The 20,014-nt window shown below is 40.4% G+C and overlaps 1 protein-coding gene across 1 annotated transcript; it reads left to right on the top strand.

Annotated features, from left to right (window-relative positions):
- The first annotated feature begins 259 nt into the window (after positions 1-259).
- On the top strand, positions 260-12,925 carry LOC106601620 (Kv channel-interacting protein 4). Its single transcript, XM_045714021.1, is given in 10 exon segments — positions 260-281; positions 392-538; positions 1,474-1,572; positions 2,975-3,099; positions 5,220-5,289; positions 6,672-6,850; positions 8,698-8,776; positions 8,779-8,801; positions 9,855-9,917; positions 12,219-12,925. Coding segments are annotated over 10 exon segments (855 nt in total). The 3' UTR covers positions 12,267-12,925.
- Positions 12,926-20,014: the final 7,089 nt, after the last annotated feature.

Genomic DNA, 20,014 nt, shown 5'->3' with positions numbered 1-20,014 from the left:
GTAGTGTACCTGCTATGAGGATGAGTGAGATAGGAAGCGATTTGAATTGTAGAGTTTACTAAATGAATGAAATGACGATCCATTCAGACTGGCCTGACTTTCCAAACTACATCTGATTGATTGATTATTGATAAATGGTATTGATTAATCCCTTATGAGTGAAGCATCATAGCGCTGCACTGGGTTTATGAGCAGCTTGTCATGAATTATGTATAATATCTCACTATACCTGCGTCACAAATGGCACCCTATTCCCTATATGGTACACTACCTGGTCAAGAGTAGGACACTATATAGGGAATAAGGTACCATTAAGGACACAGGCCTGGTTCTCATGCCAAGACACCACTCAGAGATTCTGTCACCAAACCTGGATTCTCACACCACTCAGAGATTCTGTCAGAGCCTGGTTCTCACACCACTCAGAGATTCTGTCAGAGCCTGGTTCTCACACCACTCAGAGATTCTGTCAGAGCCTGGTTCTCACACCACTCAGAGATTCTGTCAGAGCCTGGTTCTCACACCACTCAGAGATTCTGTCAGATGTCTATATTCAGTGTGTTCAAAATGAGAATTTCATTAAGCTTCAATAATCCGTTTGAAAGCCATTAAGGTACACAAGTGAATGGAATAAATCAACAACACCAAGCCATTCTCTCGATTGTGAAGATAGAGAATGATGACATCACAAGAAATAAAGAAAGAAGAAAGAAGAAGAAATCTACAAGATACAGTGGAAGGATTCTGATTATTTACATAATCCAATCAGAATGTATCTTTCAGTAAGACTCCTTCAACAACTACAGAAACAATAGCAACATAGCATGCTGCCTGCTCTTTTCATAGTCTACCTTGTTGTGTCTGATGGAACTGTGATAACACACACACACACACACACACACACACACACACACACACACACACACACACACAGAGCTACTGAACCGTGAGAAGGAAGCAGACCGGAACTTACGCTCCTGTGTTTACACCTCTGTCAGGTTACCATGGAGACTGCTGTTCTTCTCGGAACCCTCCGCTCTGTAGATGGAACCTGACAACCACGGCTGGTTACTAGTGGCCTGCCCTTTCTGATGATGATAGATGGATAGAGAGAGAGAGAGAGAGGAAAACAGGGGAACGGAGTAAAGGGAGAAAGGGCATGCATGGCTGACACACACATACAGTTAAAACACGGGTAGGTAAAATGCCATGTGACAAACTGATATACTGTATGTTCCATTAAAAGACCACTGGACCCTGATGCTGTTTACCGGCCATAGAGGGTCAGCGCAAGTTTATCAACTATCATAAGAGACTATAACCTAAAGCCAGATCAACAAACTAACTATAGCATCAGGATGGAATAATGACTACTTCAACTTGTGTGTGTGTGCATGCATATGTGTGATTTGAGTCCATTCTATGGGGTCGTGCCACCCTGCTCTAATCTGTGCTGTGATTGGTTACTTCCAGGTAACCCAGCATCCAACCACAGCAAGCGAACTATAAAACAGAGGTTCCTCAAGCTGCTGCCCTGCTGTCGCTCCAGAACCGCCCCCTCACTCAGTCAAAGCAAGTGCTCGTTTGCATATCCCCACTCCTTCCTCCGTTCCTCCGCCCCTTCAAGCCCTTGCTAAACAAGTGTAATAGGCAGTGGTGGAAGAAGCTAACCGCTAACTGCTAACTGCTAACCGCTACACAGACGAGTTGCCGTGTTGGATAGCTTTAGGCAGCTAGCTAACATAAATAGCATTCCTCTCTATTTGAGTTAGGATGTTGCTAAATTAGCTAAATTAGCTAGCTAAGTAAGTGAAAGGTAAACTAAGAAGAAGAAAACATATAACAAAATATAGCTATCTCTCTCTCTCTCTCTCTCTCGATGCTTCTCCTTGATAAAAAAGTTAAAAAGTAAACTACTCAAACTGCAGTGCTAGCTACCTGCAGTGGTTGAAAAAGTAACCAGTTGTCATATTTAAGTAAAAGTGAAGATCCTTTAATAGAAAATGACTCAAGTAAAAGTGGAAGTCACCCAGTAAAATACTACTTGAGTAAAAGTCTAAAAGTATTTGGTTTCATATAAACTTAAGAATCAAAAGTAAAAGTAATTGCTAAAATGCACCTAAGTATAAAAAATAAAAGTAAAAGTATTAATAATTTTAAATTCCTTATATTAAGCAAACCAGACACCACCATTTTCTAGATTTTTGTATTTTATTTACAGATAGCCAGGGGCACACTCCTACACTCTGACATCATTTACAAACAAAGCATTTGTGTTTAGTGAGTGCGCCAGATCAGAGGCAGTAAAGATGACCAGGGATGTTCTCTTGATAAGTGCGTGAATTTGACAACTGACAATCCTGCTAAGCATTGAAAATGTAACCAGTACTTTTGGGTGTAAGGGAAAATGTAAGGAGTACTTTTGGGTGTCAGGGAAAATGTAACCAGTACTTTTGGGTGTCAGGGAAAATGTAACCAGTACTTTGGGTGTCAGGGAAAATGTAACCAGTACTTTGGGAGACAGGGAAAATGTAACCAGTACTTTGGGAGACAGGGAAAATGTAACCAGTACTTTGGGTGTCAGGGAAAATGTAACCAGTACTTTGGGAGTCAGGGAAAATGTAACCAGTACTTTGGGTGTCAGGGGAAATGTAACCAGTACTTTGGGTGTCAGGGAAAATGTATGGAGTAAAAAGTACATTGTTTTCTGTAAGAATGTAGTGAAGTAAAAGTTGTCAAAAATATGAATAGTAGAGTACAGATACCCCCAAAAGTGACTTAAGTAGTACTTTAAAGTACAGTATTTTAACTGAAGTACTTTACACCACTGGTAACAAGGAACTGAGTATCACCGTCTTCTATCTTTATCTCTTTCACTTCTTCTTCTCTCTTTCTCACACACAATAGGGGGTAGTTACTAAGCATAACAACCATGCCTCTCTTCCCCTCCCTCTCTCTCTCCCCCCTCCTACAGACAGTGTAGTGGAGGATGGGGAGTTATCTACAGTGTGTTATAGACCAGAGGGGTTGGACCAGCTACTACAACAGACTAAGTTCACCAGGAGAGAACTACAGATCCTCTACAGGGGCTTCAAGAATGCACGTCTCTCCCTGAGGACTCTCTGTCTGTCTGTCTGTCTGTCTGTCTGTCTGTCTGTCTGTCTGTCTGTCTGTCTGTCTGTCTGTCTGTCTGTCTGTCTGTCTGTCTGTCTGTCTGTCTGTCTGTCTGTCTGTCTGTCTGTCTGTCTGTCTGTCTGTCTGTCTGTCTGTCTGTCTGTCACTCTCTTTAAAACCCTATCTCGCTCTCTCTTTCTCTTTCTCTCTCTTTTTCGCTCTCACTCCAATTTATTTCCAATTCAGATTGCTTTATTGACATGAAATACAATTTGTAGATATTGTCAAAGCAGTATAGTGGTACAGCATTTCAGTAAATATAGTACAGTGCAATGAGGATAATGAATACAGTTTATTTCAGTAGTAATAATAATAGTACATATAATCATGTATTCAGGTACAACACTACTGCTGTTGCATTGTGGAATCATGTATTCAGGTACAACACTACTGCTGTTGTATTGTGGAATCTACAGTCGATACATTTAAATAATAAAAATAAGTTTATGAAATTATTATAAAAAATAAAAAGAATAGCTAGTAAATAAACAATAACATGTACATGGATGATGGTTCCACTATGTATTCCTGTCAGTTATATACAATGTAAATACTTCAGGGAACTAGTGGTCATGGGATGTCCCTCAGGCTACATGGATGATGGTTCCACTATGTATTACTGTCAGTTATATACAATGTAAATACTTCAGGGAACTAGTGGTCATGGGATGTCCCTCAGGCTACATGGATGATGGTTCCACTATGTATTACTGTCAGTTATATACAATGTAAATACTTCAGGGAACTAGTGGTCATGGGATGTCCCTCAGGCTACATGCATGATGGTTCCACTATGTATTACTGTCAGTTATATACAATGTAAATACTTCAGGGAACTAGTGGTCATGGGATGTCCCTCAGGCTATGGCAGTCATATTCATGTCTGGCTGTAATATTTGCTGTTCCTCCCTCACCCAGAATAATTCAGATTTATGTCATTTGTAAATGCCCAGAAGTTGGGAATTGATTGAGATATTGTCTTGAAAGAATATTATCTTACTTGGGAGTATTTCTCTCTCTCTTTCTCTCTCTCTGTCTCACAAACATATTATACCTGTCTCTGTCTCTCTCTCTGACCCCCCCTCTCTCTCTCTGATTTTGTGTGTGTGTGTTATTTCTGTTGATTGTTCAATAGGAATGCCCTAGTGGTGTCTGTCTGTCTCTCCATCTCTGTGTGTTCTAACATTCTGTTGATTGTTCAATAGGAATGCCCTAGTGGTGTCTTTCTGTCTCTCCATCTCTGTGTGTTCTAACATTCTGTTGATTGTCCAATAGGAATGTCCTAGTGGTGTCTGTCTGTCTCTCCATCTCTGTGTGTTCTAACATTCTGTTGATTGTTCAATAGGAATGTCCTAGTGGTGTCTGTCTGTCTCTCTGTCTTAATGTGTTCTAACATTCTGTTGATTGTCCAATAGGAATGTCCTAGTGGTGTCTGTCTGTCTCTCCATCTCTGTGTGTTCTAACATTCTGTTGATTGTCCAATAGGAATGTCCTAGTGGTGTCTGTCTGTCTCTCCATCTCTGTGTGTTCTAACATTCTGTTGATTGTCCAATAGGAATGTCCTAGTGGTGTCTGTCTGTCTCTCTGTCTTAATGTGTTCTAACATTCTGTTGATTGTTCAATAGGAATGTCCTAGTGGTGTCTGTCTGTCTCTCTGTCTTAATGTGTTCTAACATTCTGTTGATTGTTCAATAGGAATGTCCTAGTGGTGTCTGTCTGTCTCTCCATCTCTGTGTGTTCTAACATTCTGTTGATTGTCCAATAGGAATGTCCTAGTGGTGTCTGTCTGTCTCTCTGTCTTAATGTGTTCTAACATTCTGTTGATTGTTCAATAGGAATGTCCTAGTGGTGTCTGTCTGTCTCTCTGTCTTAATGTGTTCTAACATTCTGTTGATTGTCCAATAGGAATGTCCTCGTGGTGTCTGTCTGTCTCTCCATCTCTGTGTGTTCTAACATTCTGTTGATTGTTCAATAGGAATGTCCTAGTGGTGTCTGTCTGTCTCTCTGTCTTAATGTGTTCTAACATTCTGTTGATTGTCCAATAGGAATGTCCTAGTGGTGTGGTGGATGAAGAGACATTCAAGTTAATCTACTCCCAGTTCTTTCCTCAGGGAGGTGAGTGTCTTTAAGTGTGTGTGCTGCACCCGTGCATGAAATTTTCTCTCTCTCTCTCTCTCTCTCTTTTTATTGTCATGACGTAACGATGTACATATTACCAAATCATACTTTAGAGATTTACAATACTAACATAATTATGATCAAAATTGTCAACGGAACAACAATAACCAAGGGTCAAAATAACCACACATTCAACAATAAGCATAGAGGACATGTGCAGGTTGGTTGGTCTGTCAGACACTGTCAAATCAAATCAAATTTATTTATATAGCCCTTCGTACATCAGCTGATATCTCAAAGTGCTGTACAGAAACCCAGCCTAAAACCCCAAACAGCAAGCAATGCATGTGAAAGAAGCACGGTGGCTAGGAAAAACTCCCTAGGAAAAACTCCCTAGAAAGGCCAAAAACCTAGGAAGAAACCTAGAGAGGAACCAGGCTATGAGGGGTGGCCAGTCCTCTTCTGGCTGTGCAGGGTGGATATTATAACAGAACATGGTCAAGATGTTAAAATGTTCATAAATGACCAGCATGGTCAAATAATAATAATCATAGTAGTTGTCGAGGGTGCAACAAGCACGTCCGGTGAACAGGTCAGGGTTCCATAGCCGCAGGCAGAACAGTTGAAACTGGAGCAGCAGCACGGCCAGGTGGACTGGGGACAGCAAGGAGTCATCATACCAGGTAGTCCTGAGGCATGCTCCTAGGGCTCAGGTCCTCCGAGAGAAAGACAGAAAGAGAGAAAGAGAGAATTAGAGAGAGCATATTTAAATTCACACAGGACACCGGATAAGACAAGAGAAATACTCCAGATGTAACAGACTGACCCTAGCCCCCCGACACATAAACTACTGCAGCATAAATACTGTCCCTCATCTTATGTTAGGCAGCAATGTAGTGCGCTGCCAACCCACAGCTCTCTGCATCTTCCCCCAACAGGACGGGTAGTCTACTCTCATCAGAGAGGTCTTTGAAACCTTGAATAAGGGTTTCAAATTTAGGGAAATTAAGCTCTCTAATTGTTTTATATTGTTGACATTTTTTCAGGAAATGCAGCTCTGTCTCGGGTTCTGCTGTGGTTGCACAGCCTTTCCTCTACAGGGAGCCAGGTTTTCCTTTGTCTAGCCTTCTCAATGGCAAGGCTGTTCTCACTGAGCCTGTACTTTGTCAAGGTTTTTCTCTCTCTCTCTCAGCCTTTCAGTCTCTCAGTATCCCCTTCTCTCACTTACTCCCCGGGCGCCGAAGACATGGATGTCGATTAAGGCAGCCCCCTGTACCTCTCTGATTCAGATGGGTTGGGTTAAATGCAGAAGACACATTTCAGTTGAATGCATTCAGTTGTACAACTGACTAGGTATCCCCCTTTCCCCTCTGTTTCAGACTCCAGCACCTACGCTCATTTTCTGTTTGAAGCATTTGACACCCACAAGAATGGTTCTGTGAGCTTCGAAGACTTCGTCACAGGCCTGTCAATCATCCTGAGAGGCTCTGTCACAGAGAAACTCAACTGGGCTTTTAACCTCTATGACCTCAACAAAGATGGCTTCATCACCAAAGAGGTATGGTACGATGTGTGTGTGTGTATGTATATACAGTTGAAGTTGGAAGTTTACATACACCTTAGCCAAATACATTTAAACTCCGTTTTTCACAATTCCTGACATTTAATCGTAGTAAAAGTCCCCTGTCTTAGGTCAGTTAGGATCAACACATTATTTTAAGAATGTGAAATGTCAGAATAATAGTAGAGAGAATTATTTATTTCAGCTTTTATTTCTTTCATCACATTCCCAGTGGGTCAGAAGTTTACATACACTCAATTAGTATTTGGTAGCATTGCCTTTAAATTGTTAAACTTGGGTCAAACGTTTCAGGTAGCCTTCCACAAGCTTCCCACAATACATTGAGTGAATTCTGGCCCATTCCTCTTGACAGAGCTGGTGTAACTGAGTCAGGTTTGTAGCCCTCCCTGCTCACATGTGCTTTTTCAGTTCTGCCCACAAATGTTCTATGGGATTGATGTCAGGGCTTTGTGATGGCCACTCCAATACCTTGACTTTGTTGTCCTTAAGCCATTTTGCCACAACTTTGGAAGTATGCTTGGAGTCATTGCCCATTTGGAAGACCCATTTGCAACCAAGCTTTAACTTCCTGACTGATGTCTTGAGATGTTGCTTCAATATATCCACTTAATTGTCCATCCTCATGATGCCATCTATTTTGTGAAGTGCACCAGTCCCTCCTGCAGCAAAGAACCCCCACAACATGATGCTGCTGCCCCCGTGCTTCACGCTTGGGATGGTGTTCTTTGGCTTGCAATCCTCCCCCTTTTTCCTCCAAACATAACGATGGTCATTATGGCCAAACAGTTCTATTTTTGTTTCATCAGACCAGAGGACATTTCTCCAAAAAGTACAATCTTTGTCCCCATGTGCAGTTGCAAACCATAGTCTGGCTTTTTTATGGCGGTTTTGGAGCAGTGGCTTCTTCCTTTCTGAGCGGCCTTTCAGGTTATGTTGATATTGGACTCATTTTACAGTGGATATAGATACTTTTGTACCTGTTTCCTCCAGCATCTTCACAAGGTCCTTTGCTGTTGTTATGGGATTGATTTGCACTTGTCGCACCGAAGTACGTTCATCTCTAGGAGACAGAACACGTCCCCTTCCTGAGCAGTATGATGGCTGCATGGTTCCATGGTGTTTATACTTGCGTACTATAGTTTGTACAGATGAACATGGTACCTTCAGGCATTTGGAAATTGTTCCTGAGGATGAACCAGACTTGTGGAGGTCTACAATTTATTTTCTGAGGTCTTGGCTGATTTCTTTTGATTTTCCCCTGATGTCAAGCAAAGAGGCACTGAGTTTGAAGGTAGGCCTTGACATACATCCACAGGTACACCTCCAATTGACTCAGGCTAATTGACATTATTTATCAGAAGCTTATAACTCCATGACATAATTTTCTGAAATGTTCCAAGCTGTTTAAAGGCACAGTCAACTTAGTGTATGTAAACTTCTGACCCACTGGAATTGTGATACAGTGAATTATAAGTGAAATAATCTGTCTGTAAACAATGGTTGGAAAAATTACTTGTGTCATGCACAAAGTAGATGTCCTAACCAACTTGCCAAAACTATAGTTTGATAACAAGAAATTTGTGGAGTGGTTGAAAAACGAGTTTTAATGACTCCAACCTAATTTTATGTAAACTTCTGACTTCAACTATGTGTATGTGTGTGTGTGCAAATATGTTTTCTTTCTCTTCTAAACTATTCCCGCATCCTCCCCTCTGTGTGTGTGTGTGTGCGTGTTTGTGTGTGAAAATGAATGTGTGCATGTTTGTGCGTGCATGTGTATTTGTGTGTGTGTTTGTGTGTGCGTCTCTGTGTGTGTGTTTCAGGAGATGACTGATATAATGAGCTCTATCTATGATATGATGGGGACGTGTACGTACCCCTGTATGCAGAACGACGCCCCAAGGAGCACGTCGACATCTTCTTCCAGGTAACACAACTAACCACAGATCTAGGATCAGATGAACATCTTCTTCCAGGTAACACAACTAACCACAGATCTAGGATCAGATGAACATCTTCTTCCAGGTAACACAACTAACCACAGATCAAGGATCAGATGAACATCTTCTTCCAGGTAACACAACTAACCACAGATCTAGGATCAGATGAACATCTTCTTCCAGGTAACACAACTAACCACAGATCTAGGATCTGATGAACAACTTCTTCCAGGTAACACAACTAACCACATATCTAAACCTTGATTCAATCCTAATCTGCTTGTAGACAACAGTACATTTTAAAGGCCATGTTACTGCGTTAGTGGAGATCACATTCAAGGTAAACTGAGAAGATGTCGGCTCAATTGGAAATTACCTTTAAATGCTTTAGCACGGTATCTTATTTATCCCAGGGTTAGATAATTCTACCTCCAGTGTTTTCTAATTCGATCCAGGCCCCAGGGTTAGTTAATTCTACCTCCAGTGTTTTCTAATTGAATCCAGGCCCCAGGGTTAGATAATTCTACCTCCAGTGTTTTCTAATTGAATCCAGGCCCCAGGGTTAGATAATTCTACCTTCATTGTTTTCTAATTGAATCCAGGCACCAGGGTTAGATAATTCGACCTCCAGTGTTTTCTAATTGAATCCAGAACCTAGGGTTAGTTAATTCTACCTCCAGTGTTTTCTAATTGAATCCAGGCCCCAGGGTTAGATAATTCTACCTCCAGTGTTTTCTAATTGAATCCAGGCCCCAGGGTTAGTTCATTCTACCTCCCGTGTTTTTCACAAAGGGTTTTAAAAGGACCCTCTAGACATAACCTCCTCATTGTTCAATTCTGACTTTGTGAACAACCAAAAGGTCAAATAGAGGTTACTTATATTTGTCCTGTTTCAGCTGTAGGTGTGTAACCTGTACAGTGTGTGGTGTGGAATGGAAATGTGTTTGTTGCATATCCCACTGAGACACCCTTCGGAGTGTGGGGTCACGGCCAGGGATCAGAGTAGCATATTCAACTGTTTCTCTGTTTCACTCTGTCAGAAAATGGACAAGAACAAAGATGGCGTGGTCACCATTGAGGAATTTCTGGAGTCTTGTCAAAAGGTCTGTGTGTGTGTCTGTCTGTGTGTGTGTCTGTCTGTGTGTGTGTCTGTCTGTGTGTGTGTCTGTCTGTGTGTGTGTCTGTCTGTGTGTCTGTCTGTCTGTCTGTCTGTCTGTCTGTCTGTCTGTCTGTCTGTCTGTCTGTCTGTCTGTCTGTCTGTCTGTCTGTCTGTGTATGTCTGTGTATGTCTGTGTATGTCTGTGTGAGTGCATGCTTGTGTGTGTGCATGTGTTACATTTCAGCATGATTCTACAGGATGTGATTATGAATGATGTGATTTAATAATATTTAAAACGTCACAATGTGAAGTTTATTTCCACAAATGTGTGTTTTTCCATCAGAAATGATTGCTTATGGGTACCTTCATGTGTGTGTAATGATGTGTCACATTTAACTGTGTAAAACCTTGCATTGTTACTTTTTTCTCTGAGAGTGACATGGATATACAGTTGAAATCGGAGGTTTACATACACCTTAGCCAAATACATTTAAACTCAGTTTTTCACAATTCCTGACATTTAATCCTAGTAAAAATGTCCTGTCTTAGGTCAGTTAGGATCCCCATTTTATTTTAAGAATGTGAAATTTCAGAATAATAGTAGAGAGAATGATTTATTTCAGCTTTTATTTCTTTCATCACATTCCCAGTTGGTCAGAAGTTACAGAAGTTACAGTTATACACTCAATTAGTATTTGGTAGCATTGCCTTTAAATTGTTAAACTTGGGTCTAACGTTTCAGGTAGCCTTCCACAAGCTTCCCACAATACATTGGGTGAATTCTGGCCTATTCCTCCTGACTGAGTTGGTGGTGCTGTGTCAGGTTTGTAGGCCTCCTTGCTCGCACACGCTTTTTCAGTTCTGCCCACAAATATTCTATAGGATTGAGGTCAGGGCTTTGTGATGGCCACTCCAATACCTTGACTTTGTTGTCCTTAAGCCATTGTGCAACAACTTTGGAATTATACTTGGGGTCATTGTCCATTTGAAAGCCCATTTGCGTCCAAGCTTTAACTTCCTGACTAATGTCTTGAGATGATGCTTCAATATATCCACATAATTGTCCGTCCTCATCCTCATGATGCCATCTATTTTGTGAAGTGCACCAGTCCCTCCTGCAGCAAAGAACCCCCACAACATGATGCTGCTGCCCCTGTGCTTCACGCTTGGGATGGTGTTCTTTGGCTTGCAATCCTCCCCCTTTTTCCTCCAAACATAACGATGGTCATTATGGCCAAACAGTTCTATTTTTGTTTCATCAGACCAGAGGACATTTCTCCAAAAAGTACAATCTTTGTCCCCATGTGCAGTTGCAAACCGTAGTCTGGCTTTTTTATGGCGGTTTTGGAGCAGTGGCTTCTTCCTTTCTGAGCGGCCTTTCAGGTTATGACAATATAGGACTCGTTTTACTGTGGCTATAGATACTTTTGTACTTGTTTTGTATCTCTAGGAGACAGAACGCATCTCCTTCCTGAGCGGTATGACGGCTGCGTGGTCCTGTGGTGTTTATACTTGCGTACTGTTGTTTGTACAGATGAACGTGGTACATTCAGGTGTTTGGAAATTGCTCCCAATGATGAACCAGACTTCTGGAGGTCTACAATTTTTTTCTGAGGTCTTGGCTGATTTTTATTGATTTTCCCATGATGTCAAGCAAAGAGGCACTGAGTTTGAAGGTAGGCCTTGAAATACATCCCCAGGTACACCTCCAATTGACTCAAATTATGTCAATTAGCCTATCAGAAGCTTCGAAAGCCATGACATCATTTTCTGGAATTTTCCAAGCTGTTTAAAAGGCACAGTCAACTTAGTGTATGTAAACTTCTGACCCACTGGAATTATGATACAGTAAATTACAAGTGAAATAATCTGTCTGTAAGCAGTTGTTGGAAAAATTACTTGTGTCATGCACAAAGCAGATGTCCTAACCGACTTGCCAAAACTATAGTTTGTTAACAAGAAATTTGTGGAGTGGTTGAAAAACGAGTTTAAATGACTCCAACCTAAGTGTATGTAAACTTCTGACTTCAACTGTATGTCTTTTTGTCTCTCTGAAATGAAATAATCTAGTGATGGGTTAAACAAATGCATGTCTGTCACTGAACAACCCCATGACATGATGAGATGTGGAAAATCACACCAATCTTCCCTATAAGTTATTGAAACAAAAAAGCTAATTTACTAACATTGGATATTAAACTTTTTATTTATTTAAGAACCTGTTTCTGCTTTCGTACTGTTTAAACCTTTTCTCTAACTGCTTCTTACCTGTTGTGCTTTTTGTCCCTTCCTGCCTCCTGTCCAGGATGAGAACATCATGCAGTCCATGCATCTGTTTGACAACGTCATTTAGTGATACTTCCTGTGGGTGTGGCCTAAAGGACAGCGTTCCCATATTTAGCCCCATAGCCTCCACCTCTAGCTCCCCTCTATCCCCAAACACAGACTCATTAAGGCTGTCAGGGGGGTAAAAGGTACCCCTCCATGGATCTCCACTCTCCCATCCATCCCTAGGCCCTAGACCCCCCCCCTCCAAAAAAAGAGACACCCCTACCTGGGAAGATCAGACAACAGTTAGGTGGGCAATAGGTACCCCTCCATGGGTCTCCACTCTCTCATCCACCTCTAGCCCATCTCTGCTCCCCAAAAGAGACACCCCTACCTGGGAAGGTCAGACAACAGTTAGGGGCTCAAGAGCCACGCTGTGTTGGAGACCATAGCACTCATTCTATATGACATCACATTCTCACTATGCAATAATGTCCTTTATTCTCTATTACTAGTTGGACAAAATGGTGGACTCAAAAGGCTTTAAATCAGGCAATAATCTCACTGCCTGGTCTGAACTTGTTAACTGTGAGATATATTATTATCAGTCAACGAACGTTCTAGAATGTTCCATCTCTCAATGTTTTGGAATGGAATCCCCTGGCTGACGCAATTACCCACAACCCTCCAAACATCCATATTGTGTCCTATTCACCTCATTGTCTATGGAAATATGGGCGGTGTCTGTTTAGGTTTTTTGTGGGTGACTTCCAGTTAAGCGCTTCCGGCCAATAGTTGGGAGCTAGCTAACTCAGTATCGCTTCTCACAACTTTACAAACATGGATTCACATAAACGGTCATTTTATGTTGGGTAAGGGGTTGCCACGGTAATTGGCCGAAATAGAAGCCGTTCATGGAGCAGGAGTGTTTGACCCCCCAAACTTTTTTGAGGAGCGAGTGCAGTTGTGAGGCGCCTTTTGATTTGCAGCCACCTCCTAAGGACGAGGAGTCTCTTCGGCTTTGGCTCAAAGCATTGAAAAGATGCTGTAAAGAGGTCAATGGAACTCGACCAAAACAATCGAATTGCCATGGAAACGCGTGAGGATAAAATCCCAAATCTCCTCATTGCCCCCAGCAAAATGAACCTACATTTAGGCTTTTATTTACAGTATAGAGTATGTGTGCTATGTTGTGGTAAAAATCTGAGTTTAATGCTTGTATGGATGTCAACCACAGGAGGTTGGTGGCACCTTAATTGGGGAGGTCGGGCTCGTGGTAATGGCTGAAGCAGAATAGTTGGAATGGTATCAAATGCATCAAACACATGGTTTCCATGTGATTGATGCCATTCCATTTGCTCCGTTCCAGCCTTTATTATGAGCCGTCCTCCTCTCAGCAGCCTCCTGTAATGTCAACCCCAATGTTCAGGTCATTGTCACCAACTAACTACATTACAGTTAAAAACTACTTTGACTACACCACTGATTTCTGTATGCTAGCTATGCTACCAGCTTATATGAAGGGGAGTTAGCATTTATCAGTCACTCCTTCTAAACCTGAAAATGGACAACTTCTAAATTATGCAGCAAAGACAGCCAAATATATTCAAATCAAACTTTAGTAACCACATTGTGGGCCTGTTTACAATACATAAATCACGACGGATTGATGAATATCCACTTTGTTATATCAGATATGTTGAATGTGCACCAATCCGGCGTCCCTCTTATATCCCCCACGGTCTGTGTTCCATTGACCTCTTTACAACATCTATAGTGTCTGCATGATGTGTGTTTTAGAAATGACAATAAGTAATATTTAATGTAACTGGTTGTGTGTGTACTGTAGGTGCTGGACATTACTCCTGAAGGTGTCTGTGTATATTTTGTACTGACATGATGATGTGATGATAATAATGGAAGTGAATAAACCACTATTGCTATGCAAACCAATGTTAATGTATTATTTGTAGTTACTGTATGTACTGTACAGTACAAGAGGTGTGATTTTGAAAGCTACTCTGAAGATACTGTTATAACAAGGTGAAAACAATGACAATGAAGTTTAATCTGAACGGTTTATTAAACACAATCCACTCCTAATAGTTTCCAATATTTTGTATTTTTATAAAAGCGATAAGAGACGTTGCATCAGGACACTGAGGAAAAATATTACCACAACTTTGTCATAAAACCAATAATAAATGTATATGAACATACCAAGTAAACATATATTATGTATCATCTTACAGTACTGTATACTGTAATAGAATAGTACTGTATAATATAATAGAAAAGAAATGGTACTGTGTACTGTAATTGAATAGTACAGTACTGTATAATGTAATAGAATAGTACTGTATAATATAATAGAATATAATAGTACTGTATACTGTAATAGAATAGTACAGTACTGAAGAATGTACCGTAATAGTACACTACTGTAGAATGTATCAGAATATTACTGTATAATGTAACAGAATAGTACAGGACTGTATAATGTAACAGAATAGTACTATAGAATGTAATAGAATAGTACTGTATACTGTAAGAGAATAGTACTGTATACTGTAATAGAATAGTACAGTACTGTGTACTGTAATAGAATAGTACTGTATACTGTAATAGAATAGTACAATATAATTTAATAGAATAGTACTGTATACTGTAATAGAATAGTACAGTACAGTATACTGTAATAGAATAGTACTGTACTGTATATTGTAATAGTACTGTATACTGTAAAAGAATAGTACTGTGTACTGTAATAGAATAGTACAGTACTGTATACTGTAATAGAATAGTACAGTACTGTATACTGTAATAGAATAGTACAGTACTGTATACTGTAATAGAATAGTACAGTATACTGTAATAGAATAGTACTGTATACTGTAATAGAAAAGTACTGTATATTGTAATAGAATAGTACTGTATAATGCAATAGAATAGTACTGTATACTGTAATAGAATAGTACAGTACTGTATACTGTAATAGTACTGTATAATGTAATAGAATAGTACTGTATACTGTAATAGAATAGTACTGTATACTGTAATAGAATAGTACTGTATACTGTAATAGAATAGTACAGTACTGTAAAATGTAATAGAATAGTACAGTACTGTATAATTTTATAGTACAGTACTGTATACTGTAATAGAATAGTACAGTACTGTATACTGTAATAGAATAGTACTGTATAATTGAATAGAATAGTACTGTATACTGTAATAGAATAGTACAGTACTGTATACTGTAATAGAATAGTACTGTATACTGTAATAGAATAGTACTGTATACTGTAATAGAATAGTACAGTACTGTATACTGTAATAGAATAGTACTGTATACTGTAATAGAATAGTACTGTATACTGTAAGAGAATAGTACTGTATACTGTAATAGAATAGTACAGTACTGTATACTGTAATAGAATAGTACTGTATAATGTAATAGAATAGTACTGTATATTGTAATAGAATAGTACAGTACTGTATACTGTAATAGAATAGTACTGTATACTGTAATAGAATAGTACTGTATAATGCAATAGAATAGTACTGTATACTGTAAGAGAATAGTACTGTATACTGTAATAGAATAGTACAGTACTGTATACTGTAATAGAATAGTACTGTATAATGTAATAGAATAGTACTGTATATTGTAATAGAATAGTACAGTATTGTATACTGTAATAGAATAGTACAGTACTGTATAATGTTATAGTACAGTACTGTATAATGTAATAGAATGGTACAGTACTGTATAATGTAATAGAATAGTACAGTACTGTATAGTGTAATAGAATAGTACAGTACTGTATACTGTAAAAGAATAGTACAGCACTGTATACTGTAATAGAATAGTACAGCACTGTATAATGTAATAGAATAGTACAGTACTGTATAATGTAATAGAGTAGTACAGTACGGTATACTGTAGAATAGTATAGTACTATGTCATGTAATAGAATAGAATATAAACAGAATATAAGAAATGTATTGTTCCTGAGAGCAAACATCAACAAGTAATTAAAACATATGTATAACGTTCTTAGCCTTCATATAAAATCTAACAAGTTTGATTTTATGTAGCATAAAAAATATTAAATATATGCATTCTGCAGCGATACGCCATCCTATCTGGTTTGTGCTTAGTGGGACTATCATTTGTTTTTCAACAGGACAATGACCCAACACAATGACCCCTCCAGGCTGTGTAAGGGCCATTTGACCAAGAAGGAGAGTGATAGAGTGCTGCATCAGATGACCTGGCCTCCACAATCACCCCAACCTCAACCCAATTGAGATGGTTTGGGATGAGTTGGACCACAGAGTGAAGGAAAAGCAGGCAAAGAGTGCTCAGCATTTGTGGGAGCTCCTTCAAGACTGTTGGAAAAGCATTCCAGGTGAAGCTGGTTGAGAGAATGCCAAGACTGTGCAAAGCTGTCATCAAGACAAAAGGTGGCTACTTTGAAGAATCTCAAATATAAAATATATTTTGATTTGTTTAACACTTTTTTGGTTACTACATGGTTCCATATGTGTTATTTCATAGTTTTAATGTCTTCACTATTATTCTACAATGTAGAAAATAGTAAAAATAAAGAAAAACCCTTGAATGAGCAGGTGTGTCAAAACTTTTGACTGGTACTGTATATACAGTGCATTCGGAAAGTATTCAGACCCCTTGGCTTTTTCCACATTTTGTTACGTTACAGCCTTATTCTAAAATAGATCAAATAGTTTTTTCCCTCATCAATCTACACACAGAACCCCATAATGACAAAGCAAAAATGGAAATATCACATTTACAGAAGTACTCAGACCCTTTACTCAGTACTTTGTTGAAGCACCTTTGGTAGTGATTACAGCCTTGAGTCTTCTTGGGTATGATGCTACAAGCTTGGCACCTGTATTTGGGGAGTTTCTCCCATTCTTCTCTGCAGATCCTCTCAATCTCTGTCAGGTTGGTTGGGGAGCGTCGCTGCACAGCTATTTTCAGGTATCTCCAAAGATGTTCGATCAGGTTCAAGTCCAGAGCAGCTGGGCCACTCAAGGACATTCAGAGATTTGTCCCGAAGCCACTCCTGCGTTGTCTTGGCTGTGTGCTTAGGCTCGTTGTCCTGTTGGAAGGTGAACCATCGCGCCAGTCAGGTCCTGAGCGCTCTGGAGCGGGTTTTCATCAAGAATCTCTCTGTACTTTGCTCCGTTCATCTTTCCCTCAATCCTAACTAGTCTCCCAGTCCCTGCTGCTGAAAGACATCGCAACAGCATGATGCTGCCACCACCATGCTTCCCCGTAGGGATGGTGCCAGGTTTCCTCCAGACGTGACGCTTGGCATTCATGCCAAAAACTTCAATCATGGTTTCATCAGACCAGAGAATCTTGTTTCTCATGGTCTGAGAGTCCTTTAGGTGCTTTTCGGCAAACTCCAAGCAGGCTGTCATGTGCCTTTTACTGAGGAGTGGCTTCCATCTGGAAACTCTACCATAAAGGCCTGGTTGGTGGAGTGCTGCAGAGATGGTTGTCCTTCTGGAAGTTTCTTCCATCTCCACAGAGGAACTCTGGAGCTCTGTCAGAGTGACCATCAGGTTCTTCAGCACCTCGCTGACCAAAGCCCTTCTTCCCCGATTGCTCAGTTTGGCCGGGCGGCCAGTCTTGGTTGTTCCAAACTTATTCCATTTAAGAATGAGGGAAGCCACTCTGTTCTTGCGGACCTTCAATGCTGCATAATTGTTTGGTACCCATCTCCAGATCTGTGCCTCAACACAATCCTGACTCGGAGCTCTAAACACAATTCCTTCGACCTCATGGCTTGGTTTTATCTCTGACATGCACGGTCAACTGTGGGACCTTATAAACAGGTGTGGGCCTTTCCAAATCATGTCCAATCAGTTGAATTTACCACAGCTAGACTCCAAGTTGTAGAAACATCTCAAGGATGATCAATGGAAACAGGATGCACCTGAGCTCAATTTCAAGTCTCATAGCAAAGGGTCTGAATACTTACAGTGGGGGAAAAAAGTATTTGATCCCCTGCTGATTTTGTTCGTTTGCCCACTGACAAAGAAAGGATCAGTCTATAATTTTAATGGTAGGTTTATTTGAACAGTGAGAGACAGAATAACAACAAAATATCCAGAAAAATGCATGTCAAAAATGTTACAAATTGATTTGCATTTTAATGAGGGAAATAAGTATTTGACCCCCTCTCAATCAGAAAGTTTTCTGGCTCCCAGGTGTCTTTTATACAGGTAACGAGCTGAGATTAGAAACCCACTCTTAAAGGGAGTGCTCCTAACCACAGCTTGTTACCTGTAAAAAGACACATTGTCCACAGAAGCAATCAATCAATCAGATTACAAACTCTCCACCATGGCCAAGACCAAAGAGCTCTCCAAGGATGACAGGGACAAGATTGTAGACCTACACAAGGCTGGAATGGGCTACAAGACCATCGGCAAGCAGCTTGGTGAGAAGGTGACAACATTTGGTGTGATTATTCGCAAATGGAAGAAACACAAAAGAACTGTCAATATCCCTCGGCCTGGGGCTCCATGCAAGATCTCACCTCGTGGAGTTGCAACGATCATGAGAACGGTGAGGAATCAGCCGAGAACTACACGGGAGGATCTTGTCAATGATCTCAAGGCAGCTGGGACCATCGTCACCAAGAAAACAATTGGTAACACACTACGCCGTGAAGGACTGTAATCCTGCAGCGCCCGCAAGGTCCCCCTGCTCAAGAATACATATACAGGCCCATCTGAAGTTTGCCAATGAACATCTGAATGACTCAGAGGACAACTGGTGAAAGTGTTGTGGTTAGATGAGACCAAAATGGAGCTCTTTGACATCAACTCAACTCGCCGTGTTTGGAGGAGGAGGAATGCTGCCTATGACCCCAAGGACACCATCTCCACTGTCAAACATGGAGGTGGAAACATTATGCTTTCGGGGTGTTTTTCTGCTAAGGGGACAGGACAACTTCACCGCATCAAAGGGACGATGGACGGGGCCATGTACTGTCAAATCTTGGGTGAGAACCTCCTTCCCTCAGCCAGGGCATTGAAAATGGGTCGTGGATGGGTATTCCATCATGACAATGACCCAAAACACACCCGGCCAAGGCAACAAAGGAGTGGCTCATGAAGAAGCACATTAAGGTCCTGGAGTGGCCTAGCCAGTCTCCAGACCTTAATCCCATAGAAAAATCTGTGGAAGGAGCTGAAGGTTCGAGTTGCCAAACGTCAGCCTCGAAACCTTAATGACTTGGAGAAGATCTGCAAAGAGGAGTGGGACAAAATCCCTCCTGAGATGTGTGCAAACCTGGTGGCCAACAACAAGAAACGTCTGACCTCTGTGATTGCCAACAAGGGTTTTGCCACCAAGTACTAAGTCATGTTTTGCAGAAGGGTCAAATACTTATTTCCCTCATTAAAATGCAAATCATTTTATAACATTTTTGACATGCGTGTTTCTGGATTTTTTTGTTGTTATTCTGTCTCTCCCTGTTCAAATAAACCTATTAAAATTATAGACTGATAATTTCTTTGTAAATGGGCAAACGTACAAAATCAGCAGGGGATCAAATACCTTTTTCCCCCACTGTATGTAAATGAGGTATATCTGTTTTTTATATTTAATACAGTTGCCAAAAATGTCTAAAAACCTGTTTTCAATTTGTCATTATGGTGCATTGTGTGTAGTTTAATGAGGATTTGTTTTTATTTAATCCATTTTAGAATAAGGCTGTAACGTAACAAAATGTGGAAAAAGTCAAGGGGTATAAAGACTTTTCTGAATGCACTGTATATTATGTG

The sequence above is a fragment of the Salmo salar genome, unplaced genomic scaffold (assembly GCF_905237065.1).
Source record: "Salmo salar unplaced genomic scaffold, Ssal_v3.1, whole genome shotgun sequence".
Taxonomy (NCBI): Eukaryota; Metazoa; Chordata; class Actinopteri; order Salmoniformes; family Salmonidae; genus Salmo; species Salmo salar.
This window is presented reverse-complemented; position numbering and strand designations above follow the sequence as displayed.